The 12,414-nt window shown below is 34.7% G+C and overlaps 1 protein-coding gene across 5 annotated transcripts in view; it reads left to right on the top strand.

Moving 5' to 3' along the window:
- Positions 1 to 12,414, top strand: part of DYNC2H1 (dynein cytoplasmic 2 heavy chain 1) — a 264,211-nt gene that overhangs the window by 70,665 nt on the left and 181,132 nt on the right. For 4 of the 5 annotated variants that reach the window (XM_031460657.2, XM_031460654.2, XM_064492852.1 and 1 more), the window contains exons 41-48: positions 262 to 417; positions 1,890 to 2,149; positions 2,972 to 3,218; positions 4,146 to 4,297; positions 5,290 to 5,434; positions 6,811 to 6,913; positions 7,507 to 7,674; positions 11,146 to 11,276. In XM_031460657.2, coding sequence (XP_031316517.2) covers positions 262 to 417; positions 1,890 to 2,149; positions 2,972 to 3,218; positions 4,146 to 4,297; positions 5,290 to 5,434; positions 6,811 to 6,913; positions 7,507 to 7,674; positions 11,146 to 11,276 — 1,362 coding nt within the window. The remainder of the gene's footprint in view (positions 1 to 261; positions 418 to 1,889; positions 2,150 to 2,971; positions 3,219 to 4,145; positions 4,298 to 5,289; positions 5,435 to 6,810; positions 6,914 to 7,506; positions 7,675 to 11,145; positions 11,277 to 12,414) is intronic. The other variant, XM_064492853.1, reaches the window with a different exon arrangement.

A 12,414-nucleotide genomic window follows, 5' to 3' on the forward strand; every position in this document is an offset into this window, starting at 1 on the left:
TCTTCAAGTTTAGGAAGTAAACAGACTGTCTATCTGAGGACTCCAGCCCTTTCAGCTAGAAATACGCCATTGTGTTTTTATGATTACCTTTTGCTTTCAAAGTTTATATGTATATAAGTTGAAATCTAGACTTTCTACAACTTGAGTAGAGGGATAAATTTAAAGATGATCCTTGAAACGATGTGTAAACATCAATCTGTATGTTTCTAATTTACTGGGTAATATTTACCTTTTGTCTTTACCATGGATTTTGATCAACAGAATGACTATGTGGTAGAGACAAGTTTGGTTGGGACTGTGATGAATGGTTTGTCACATCTCCATGGATGCAGAGATCACGATCAATTTATTATTAATCTCATAAGGGGGCTTGGTGGAAATCTGAACCTCAAGTCACGCCTGGAATTCACCAAAGAGGTAATGCCCATTTAAATGCCCTATATTTAGTCAACATTTTTTGTTAATTTTCATTGACCTTTGGTATAGAACTTTTTAATTTTGAAATTATGCATTTAATATGATAATAATGCATTTATATACAGATCTACTTTAAATTATGGTGAGAATTCATCCAGATAAACCCATCATAAGTCGGAAATACCCTATGTTGAAAATGCATTTACTACACCTAACCTATCAAACATCATAGCTTAGCCTAGCCTGTCTTAAACGTGCTCAGAACACTTACATTGGCCGACAGTTCAGCAAAATCGTCTATCACAAAGCCCATTATCTAATAAAGTGTTGAATATCATGGAATTTATTGACTACTATACTGAAAATGAGAAACAGAGTGGTTGTAGGTGTATCAGTGTACCCTGGTGGTTGTGTGGCTGACTGCCAGCTGCAGTTTGTGGCCACTCTGCCGCTACCCAGCGTCACAGCAAGGTATTTGGATCCGCATGTTGCCAGCCGGGAAAAGAGCAAGGCTCAGAATTCGAAGTATGGTTTTTATTGAATGCGTATCACTTTCGCCCTATTGTAAACTCAAAAAATCATAAGCCGTTGTAAGTTGGGGACCATCTGTGTATGTACATGCATACATATATACTTTCTTTCTCCTTTGAACTAGTTTATGATATTTTATGTTATTAAAATTTTATAAAACAGTGTTTTCATAGGGCCAAAGTTTGGACCATATCTTTTTCGTTAGATATTTTTGAACCTACTTAGCTATATGAATAAATATAATTATTTTATTCATTTTAACCTTAAAGTAACACTCTTTTAATCATTTGTGTAACAAGAAGACTTTTAGCAGTTAGGAACGCTTGGCTGGAGTAGTTGCTTCACCATTTATTGCCTTCTCTGTTCTGCTTTTCTTTCCGTGGCCATTCTGTTGCCTCTGTCGCCAGATGCTTCTCATTGTGACCACCCAACATCATGTTGTATGCGGCTTTTAAGCAGACGTTCTCTTGCCAAAGTTTAGAGTAAAGGTGTTGAAGAGTAGCATTAGGGGCTAGCTGCTGTATATCTGTGCAAGTCACAGTTTTCGGTGTTAGAAAGGAGAGTAGCTGTGGTCACAGTGGAATGGGCAGTACCAAATGTAGTGGAAATGAAGGATCCAGGAGTCCTCTGTTGTGTAATTTGTGATTTAGTGTTCATACAAACTCAGTTAAAAAGTTGAATATATTTATACCTTGGTGTATATGCAAACTGGATTACTTATTTGCTTACATGATCATTTAGAGAATAGTATTTGAGATAGTGTGTTACTGTAATTATAAAAGACATTTAGTAAGTTTAATGCATGTGAACTTCTTTGTTGAGAATGAAGATAATTCACTTCGGGACATTTACTTTAAAGAATTAAAATTTCACATACTCTGGAGTATATGAAAACCTGTCACACCTTTTTCCTCTTAAGGCTTTTTTTCCCCCCTCTTAAGGTTTTTAAGTGGGCACGAGAATCTCCTCCAGACCCTCAGAAACCAGTGGACACCTATTATGACTCCAGTAGAGGACGATTAGCATCTTATGCGCTAAAGAAACCAGAAAACTTGACTGCTGATGATTTCTGTAATGGCCAAGCTCTTCCAGTCATCCAGACTCCTGATATGCAGCGAGGTCTAGATTATTTCAAACCTTGGTTAAGTTCTGATACTAAACAGCCGTTTATTCTTGTAGGACCAGAAGGATGTGGCAAAGGGTAAGAGCAGAAAAATGGTGATTGAGGTGCATATTGTGAATATATGCTTCTCTCCTAGTTTAAAGTGATTTAACAACTTTTGTGATGTTTCTTTTGGTTAAAGTAGCATTTACATTATCATGAAGGAGTCTTTATTGTCACTACTTTTAAAATTTGTATGACTCTAGAGAAGAATATGTCCTTTTTTCTGTCAGGTTGTGTGTTTTTTAATGGAATCAGAGCAATCTGAGAAGATACTCTTTAAAAAAATCTGCATATAGGCACAATAAAACATCAAAACCTTAGATGTACTCACAAATACTATATGCTGTGGTTACGAAAAATGAATCTTGACGTTAGCTCTTTATTTAAAAAATAGCTTTTAATTCAGTGAAATTCAGCCTATTTTTAATGCCTACTGAATGTAGTTATTGGAACTAAAGGAGACATGGATTATTTTTTCATATTTCTTGAGTTTAATAATTAAACAATTCTGTAGAATCATAGTAATTTTTCTTTAACTTGGAGAATATTTTAAAATCTCTCCTTCAACTGTGGGAAAAACAGTGTCTTTTATCAAACTAAATTATTTCTTTGAACCTTTTTTTGCCAAAAGAGTCACAAAAATGTCTTAAAATATGAATTAATTGTTTTCCTGGCCTAAAAATTAAAAAGCTACCTTGATAATTACAGAAACCATGTCTGTTTTTTACTGCTTCTCCCTTTAATAATACCATGCATAATTTAGAAACTGAAATATTTAAAAATAGAAATTTTGTATTGAATGTAGTAAGTATTCTGTTGGTTACACTTAAAAAGTCATATGTTTTACGTCTTTCACAGGATGCTGCTCAGGTATGCCTTTTCCCAGCTCCGGTCCACACAGATTGCTACAGTTCACTGTAGTGCACAAACTACTTCTCGACATCTCCTGCAGAAACTGAGCCAGACTTGCATGGTAATCAGTACGAATACTGGTCGAGTATATAGACCAAAAGATTGTGAAAGACTGGTTTTGTACTTAAAAGATATCAACCTACCCAAGCTTGATAAGTGGGGGACCAGTACTTTGGTAGCTTTCCTACAGCAGGTGAGTCTTACCACTTGAAGTGTTTTGATCTAATTGGAAACAATTTAATTTCATTATTACAGATGAAGATCTATGGATAGAAATTATACTTATAGATAGAAATTTTACTTTCCTCCTTAGGGACAGTTCTGTCTCTCATGTGACTTGGAGATTAAACTCTTGAAGCGTCTCAGTCTTGTTCCAGGGCTACTTCCCTTGCTCTTCCTCCGTTTAGAAGTTAGTATTACACTGAGATGACATATGACAGGAAGAGTGAAAACAACCTTTACTGTACCCTGTTGCCCTACCCTTTAGTCCTAAAAAAGGAGCAAAGCAGAAGCTGGGGATGGGGCTGGAGTTGGGGAAGTTTTTACTTCATTTTTTTTAGGTATGCATTCGTCCAAGAGCAGTTGGACCTAGTCATACCCCTTTCTGTCTGCTTTAGCCCATTCTCCCTCTTTCCCTTCTAAGTCTTAGAGACCAGAAATTCTCAGTTAGTATGGATGGTTTTATTTCTTTATGTGATTTACATCATTTTAGAAACCCTAAATTCTAAATTAGAGCTTAATATACTTAGATAGGTTCACATTTAGGTTCTATAACTGTAGAATATAATAAAATATTTATAGACAAAACTGAAAATACTTTCCTTATATTTTTCCTGATTTCTTTCACTTTTTTTGTGATAATTGCTGGTGGATTTATACAATTATCTGAGTTTTAATGTTTCTTAGAGAAAAAAGCATTTGAAAAATGAAAATAATTCAGCTACTGTTAATTGAACAGTATTATTTTTAATGATATAAGAATTTAAAATATATTTCAATCTTGAGTTCTGAGTTAGAGGATGACTGACTGCTTTTGGAAACAATTGAATTTTATGCAGAATATATCATGATTAGAAAACCTTACCCATAAAACATTTAAAATACATTTATTTTTGGATAGGTACTGACATATCAAGGATTTTATGATGAAAATTTGGAATGGGTTGGTATAGAAAATATTCAAATTGTGGCTTCTATGTCGGCTGGAGGAAGACTGGGAAGACATAAACTTACTACCAGATTTACTTCTATTGTTCGTCTCTGTGCTGTAGAGTATGTATCTTAGTATTTAATTTTTTTTGATTTAAGAAGATATAATATTTCATTTTATGAAAACTATCTGTTAATGATATTTTTTCAAAATGCAGAGTATAAAAATAGTCAAACTGAAGGTCTGATAATTTTTCCTGCCCTTCCCAAACCACAGGCAATGATTTAGGATGATGAAGGCTTTAATTTAATTCAATTAGGAATAAAGCTGAACTGTTTCATATCGTCTCTAAATGTCTGTGTCAGGAATCTGAACGGCGGATTTTTGTATTTACATATTTTATGGGTTACATAAAACAAAAATACTATCCGTGTCATGAAGATAACTGAAAAGAGAAGTTAAATCTGAACAAGGTAGAGTTAGGTCATTCAGTGGCTGATAACATTAATCGTAATACACTCATCCTTCTCCATGGTCCATACTTAGTATAGGGATTTAAATTTTATGGCACTGTGTCCTCTGTTATATTTCGCCTTACAAAATCTTGTTTTCATGCTTTCATGCTAAATTGCCCCTGTCTATTAACATTCTTCCATTAGAAATGTTACAGCCACCAAGTAAGCTATATTGAAATAGACTTTGATTTGGGAGAAACAGGTCAATTTTATTTGTTGTATTCTCCTTTCGTAGTTCTGGGGTGGATTACTGCTCTTTGTATAGGCTCTACTTAACTCAGCTTTTTCTTCAGCAGAATTTTCCTTTGTCCCTTTCTAAAAGTCAGTGATTTTTTAAACAATTATGTTTTTAAGTAATTTCACTGGACTCTTCTGTTAAGACTCTTAGTGCTTGACAACAGATAATTGGGAATCTAATTTAGTAAAAGTAAGAATAGGGACTGTGAGCCTGGCTTTGGCCCTTCTGTAACCCGTGGAGGTATCCAGTTCTTACGGTTAGAAATCCACAGTTTGAAAGCCCCTGCTATAACATAACATTAAAATAATAATTTAGAATATTAATTTATTTCAACTTCTTTCTTATATATCTGTTTTTTTAGTTACCCAGAAAGAGAGCAATTACAGACAATTTATGGAGCCTATTTGGAACCAGTTCTACATAAAAATCTGAAGGATCATTCTATTTGGGGTTCTTCATCAAAAATATACCTCTTAGCAGGATCCATGGTACAAGTGTACGAGCAGGTATATGTTCATTTATTTTGTTGTTTTCATGTCTGTTGATACCACTCCCAGAGGACTGCCTTTGCTCCTGATCTGTGTTGTTCAGGCCTTTTTCTATTGTGTATTATACTTTTCTACTAGAAAGTAAGCTCTGTGAGGGTGACATGTTCTGTGTGCTTTATTTACTGTTACATCTCCTGGCACAGTTTCTAATAGATACCCAATAAATAATGAATAAATCAGTGGGGTGGATGGTCGTTCTGCTTTGAGCTCAAATTTAGCATATTTATGATAGAGCTCATCTTCTTTCCAAAACTAGATCTTTCTCCTGACTTCTGTCAGTTTCTTTCCTCCATGCTTCAAACCTGAGAGTAGTCTTGACATTTATTTCTTTCCTATAATCTGTGGGGAAATGTCTAAAATATTCTTCCTGGGTAAAGTTGGATGATACTTGAAAATAGACATGAAGGATGCAGAAGACGTCTGTTGAGTACCCTCTCTTTCCAGTGCTAGTCCTAAGGATACAAACATGACTGGGTCTCCATTTCCTGAAAGTTCACAGTCTACTGAGGGACCTGGTCATGTAAATAAACCATTAATACAGTGTGATAAGTATGGCAGTAACTGTGTACAAGCTGCATGCATGGGATGGGAGAGGCAGTGAAGAACTTTGTTGTGCCTGGTAGTTGTTCACAGGAGGTGAAATGTGATCTAAGTTTGGAGAAATGAAAAATTCATGAAGTGCCTGGAGATGAAGGACGGTCTTCTTGGGTAAAGGGAATAGCATGTGAAAGTTATGGAAGTGTTTGTGGAAGATGCTTTTTATAGTATGGGAGTAGAAGTGGGGAAAGACAAAGCTATTTTTTTCCCTAAATTAATTCAAATGTTAAATGATCCAGGCCAGAATAAGAGCAATGGATCCATCCACAGAGAGGAAGGGACAGGCTCTTTACTGATTATAGGTTGAGTTGTGGCACTTTGATTTGTTTAAAGTTCGGTGACTTCTTGAATGTAAAATAGCTCTGTAGGTCCCACCGTTAGAAAATGAGTCTTACCTATTTCCATGAGTGCCTTGGAATTACAACTACCATTTTATAAAACTTAGGTTAGCTTTCTTTGAATTTCTTTCTTTAGCAGGACTTTTTAACCTTTTATTTTATTTCCATGGATAATCTTTGGCAGTATGTTAATGTTTATAAACAACCCCTCTTAGATAATGTTTTTTAAATGCATAAAATATAATATACAAGAGAACTAAGGAAATCAGTTATATTGAAATACAGTTTCACACACTGGTGGAAATTGGAATTCCTGTGACTCTAAGGTGACTGAAAAATGTTTAGCATGATTGTATATTTAAGAAAGTAACAGATCATTTACTATATTTTCTTTTTCAGGTGCGGGCCAAATTTACAGTTGATGATTATAGTCACTATTTCTTTACTCCTTGCATCCTCACCAAGTGGGTCCTTGGCTTATTCAGATATGATTTAGAAGGAGGTGAGTTTTGCTTTTATGATTTCAAATCACTTATCTTTCTTTAGCATGTCCTTGTGTGTGTGTGTGTGTGTGTGTGTGTGTGTGTGTGTGTGTGTGTGTATGTATGCTGTATATTATATTTGTGATACCTTGAAATGAGTGTTATAATTAGTTACAGTATTAAAATTATAACTAAAATAATGTTGATATTAAATTTAAATATTAACTTTAAACTTAAACATTAATGTTAAAATTATAATTTATATTTTCCCCTTCTAAACTATTTATGATTGTCACTATTAAAATTTGGTTTTGGAAAAAATGAAATCATTATTCTTTGTAGCCAAAGCATGTTTAATGTGCTTTTGGGGATTGGTATTTGTATTGAATAACTAGAGATAATAGTGTTTAACATACCCTTTAAATAGTCAAAAAGATTACCAACTTAACAAAATGAATTTTAACTCTTTCCCCTTTTTTTTCTATTTATCTGATGCCGAAATTATGGTATGTAGATTCTCATTCTCTTATTTCTTTCTAATATTATGTTGAAACAGACCATTTTTAAATCATTTGAATTTTATTACAATTAAAGAAAATTTTGCCTTTTTTAGGATCCTCAAACCATCCACTAGATTACGTATTAGAAATTGTAGCATATGAAGCACAGCGCTTATTTCGTGACAAAATTGTTGGTGCAAAGGAACTTCATTTATTTGACAGCATTTTAACATCAGTGTTTCAAGGAGATTGGGGCTCAGATGTACTAGACAATATGGCAGGTAATATAGTTAGAGTTTATATAAATATATAAATGTAACAAGAACTTTAAAATTTTTTTTTAATTAGCATGATTTCATATGTCTAAACAAATCAAAACTTTGAGTAGTTTTAATGTTATTTTTATCATAAAGGGCTGCATTGGTTTTTTTGCTAGATTTCAACAATCATGTTTCAAAGAAAATATAATAACAATAATTGTTTTCTTGGAAACAGTAATTGTTAGACCATAGTTTTACATTTACATGATACAGAATTGTATTTCCTGAAGGATTTTTACCAAAGTTTTTAAATAGCCATACATGTATGACACTTAAAGATCATTGTAAAAATCCATATTTGATTATAATGAACTTTTTTTTTTGTCTTTTAAATGTACTGTTTTAATCCGAGAACCTAAAACACTGTCTGAGCAAATAGTAAGTGCTCAGAAAATATTTGTTGAAAGATTGGCAGACTGACCAAAGGAATGAACATTTCCATGTATTTTCAGAGGCTAAAATTGGTACCCTACCAAGAGACAAATTTGGGGTCTGCAGAAGGAAGATCTTTCTAATGCAGAGATCCCCAATCCTGGGATGGGAGTTAGAGCCCCTGTCATTAAAGGAGGCTCGATGACTGGGATGCTACGTGGAAGTTGCATTCAAAGACCTCTGAAATTTTTTTCAGCTCCAATACTCTATGCTTCTTTTTTTTTAAATTGAAATATAGACAGCTTGCAATGTTGTGTTAATTTCTGCTGTCCAGCATAATTTCAGTCATACATATAAATACATATATTCCTTTTCATATTCTTTTTCATTGTGATGAACTTGAAAGTAATGGCCATTCTCATTCCTGTCACTCCTCATAATGTCATTAGCATAGAACTTACGTATCCTTTTACCAGCTTCACCCATTGTCGTGACAAAGCAGAGCACCAGTAAAGGCAGCTATGGTGCATTTGCGACTATTACTGCGTAAATAACCAATTTGCTTTGAGAGGGATGCGTGTAATAAAATCATCATGGTGAAAGGCCTTTTTGATAGAAGAAAGACCATAATATGGAAAAATTTCCTCATAACACTGCTTTCAAGCTACAAAATGAGTGTCAATTCTATTAGAGTGTAGAGCTAGACTTAAAAAATTTCACCTAATACGTTCTATATGTTGTATCTTTCTGTATTTTAGATGCTAGTCCTTTGTCAAATATGTTGTTAGCAAATACATTCTCCCACTCTGTGGCTTGTCTTTTCATCTTCTTAATAGGATCTTTCAGAAATAAAGGGTTTTAATTTTATAAAGCTCAATTTATTTTCTTTTTACTAATTTTTTTTGGTGTCAAGTTTAAGGACTCCATCTAGTCCTAGATTTTGAAGATTTTCTCCCACATGTTTTTCCCCTAAAAGCTTTATAATTTTATGGTTTAAGCCAGTGGTCCATTCTGAGTTAGTTTCTGTATAAAGAGTGAGGCTTGGGTCAGGGTTCATTTCTTTGCCTGTGGTTGCCCACTGGCTCCAGCACCATTTGTTGAATAGGCTATCTTTCTGCCTTGAATTGCTTTTGCACGTTTGTCAAAAATTAGTTGTGTGAGTCTATTTCTGGGTTCCCAGTTCTGTTCCACTGATGTCTATGTCTGTTCTACCAATACCACACTATCTTGATTCCTGTAGCTATATAATAAGTTTTGAAATTCAATTGGCCTATCCTTCTTTATTTTTCCTTTTCAAAGTTGTTTTAGCTATTTCAGTTCTTTTGTTTTTCCCTATAAGTTTTAGAATAATCTTGTGTCTATAGAAACAACGTTGTTGAGATTTTGGTAGGAATTGTGGTAATTCTGTATATCGCTTTGGGGAGAACTGACCTCTTTATTATGTTTATTTCTAATCCATGAGCATAATATATCTGGCCAGTTTTTTAGATATTCTTTGCTTTCTTTCATCAGTGTTGTATGGTTTTCAGCATAAGTCCTATACGTATTTTGTTAGATTAACATCTAAGAATTTAATTTTCTTGAGTAATTACAGAAAGTCAAACTGTATCTTAAAGGATGACTATAGTAAGTGAAGAAGAGGGGAAAGGCATTCCAGACAAAGGAAAAAGAATATGCAAGAATCAAAACCTTGAGGAAGCTGGAGTATATAGTGGGGTGCATGGGGAGATAGGAGAATCAGGTAGTCAGTGGAGCCAGATTGTAGCCAAGTTGCAAAGGGCCTTGAATAAGATAATTTTTTTTAAGGCAGTGGAAAGCTCTACGTGATATTGGAGTGGGGTAGTGCAATCAGATTTTGTATTTGTGTTTGTTACTCTTGTAGCAGCAAGGCTATGTTTGAGGGGGCAGTGGCTTGTAGTATACAGGTAGGAGGCTGCTGTAGCAGTCCGGGTGAGGAGGGAGACGTGAAGATAATGAGTTCACTTTTATACTTGTGTTTGAATGTTTGCAAGCTTTTTGAGTATATTTTGGGAAGCCACATAAAGCTTATCTGCTCTATGAGGGTAGGAATTATTTTTGCCTTATTCACTACTTATCCCTAACAGAAAGTACAATGTTTAAATATAAATGTGTGATAGATACATGTTTGATGAATGAATGCGTGAATTATATGTCTGTTAAGCAATTGGAAATAGGGGACTAGACTAGAGCTTGCAAGACTTGCCTAGAGGAAAGTAGTGAATGGGATTTTGGTATATTTTTTAATAGCTGATAATTTAATCCACATGATAAGATTAAAGAATTCCAGGGGAGTGTTCAGAATTAAAGCTTAACAGGCTGAATTTTGATCCCAGTGAAAATAGAAATATAAGGGATAGCAGAAAACTGAAAAGGAGTAGTGTTGTGGCTTGACGAGCATGGTAACATAGATCCAAGGGAAAAGTTCCATTAAGGCGATGCAGGTGCTGCTCCCCAGTCATGCTGGGGTGATGACTACAGCAGAGATTTGAATTTGGCAATTAGGGCAGCATTGTTGTTCCCGAATAAGAGAATTAGTATACTGGTTTCTGCACGTAGAAGATACTGTAAGAAATATGATGAAGGAAAGGAGCATGAAATAGCTTGGGTCTAGGGAAGGTAAGGGCTGTTGCTGAGCTGAGCATGTGCCGTGGAGGATACTGATAACATTCGCAGAGGAACTGGGAGGGGAAGGTTTCAATAGAACGGGAAACATTTTCCTTGTATGGTAACAGGAGCACTACTATAGATAAATTTAAGAGAAGTTTGTAGGATTTTTATTTTCTAATTTAATTTTGGTTAATTTGTCTCTTATTTTAGAAGCTAGGGCTCTTGCTGATATTAATAAATCTGTGTTCTTTTTCAAGGATAATTTTAAGATTGTTTTATTTATTTGCCAATTGAAAGTAATTAATCTTTGCTTTTATGGGGATGTTCTTATTTGGATTAGTTAAGTTGAAAACAATTTAGTGTGAAATGTATTTACTGATGGTCCCGCTACAAATAACACATATAAAACAAAAATATCTTTTATTTCTACAGATAGTTTCTATGTTACCTGGGGAGCCAAACATAATTCAGGGACAAGGGCAGCCCCGGGACAGCCTTTGCCTCCACATGGGAAACCACTTGGAAAACTAAATTCTGCAGATCTGAAGGATGTTATTAAAAAGGTATAATACGAATTGTGAATTTTTACCTTTTTTTTTTTAAAAATCATGAATTTGAATTGGGATTTGATTAAAACCATTAGAGTCATTTTCAAAATATTGCAAGCTTTTTGCAGACATGAAGTGAAAGATCACAGAATAGGCAAAGCTGCTTGCTATCTTTTGGAATTTAGCTGAATGTGGCAAATGTAACGAGCTGCACATGTACTTACACAGACAGGTGTAAAATAGCTAGGATGCGTGGTGGGGGAAGGTACCCGAGACTGGAACTGTGAAAAGGCTAATTATTAATTGGTAAATCATCCTAGAAAAATGGTGTTAAACTTTAGTGAGCATTAGAATCACTTTGAGAACCAGGAAATTTGCTGATTCATGGGTTCCATCCCGAGGAAGTCTGATTCAGTAGGTATGAATCCAAATATGAAAAACGTTAGGAAAAAATCAAAATTTCTGATAGGCTCCCAAGTGGTGTTGATGCAGCTGGTCCACTGAAGTTTTGAGTAGCACTGTCCTAGAGAGTTATTTTTTCTTTAACTTTGATTACAATAAAGAAGAAATGTTGCTTTAAAAATTAGTATTTATATTGGAAGTTAATGTGGATTTTATATCAAGAAAAGTTTTTCATGTTCTGGTGAACTGATTTATTTGCCTGGAATGGATACTAGCAAAGTTTGGGGGTATGGCAAGTTGTTAAATATGTGAAGCTTATTTAGTGAAATACTGAAGCCTAAAACAGAAACTGTCCTTCTCTCTTCCTGCACCCCATCACATGGCTCCTGGCGGGGCGTACTGCCTGTGTGTGCGCTTTTGATTCCTTGCTGGGCAGTGCGTGAGAACGAGAGTTCACAAATTATTTTTATTTAGGCACTGAGTTTCAAGAGTTTGAGCATTGTTTTATGGTCTCTGAACACTGTCTTGTAACAAGTGGTCAAATTTGAGAGCATTTGACGTTTTTATAATTCACCTGTTATCTGACACTGCTTTTTTTTTTTAATGATGTTCAAAAGTAACTGATTGCTGTGGGCCCTTCAACTTGTTTGACATCATATATGTGTTTCCTTACAAAGTGCCATAAGCCTGGGTTACTAGATGATTAAGAGACAGTGTGAGATGACACGTCGTTACTCAACGCCTTTTCTAG

This window comes from Camelus dromedarius, chromosome 12 (assembly GCF_036321535.1).
Source record: "Camelus dromedarius isolate mCamDro1 chromosome 12, mCamDro1.pat, whole genome shotgun sequence".
Taxonomy (NCBI): Eukaryota; Metazoa; Chordata; class Mammalia; order Artiodactyla; family Camelidae; genus Camelus; species Camelus dromedarius.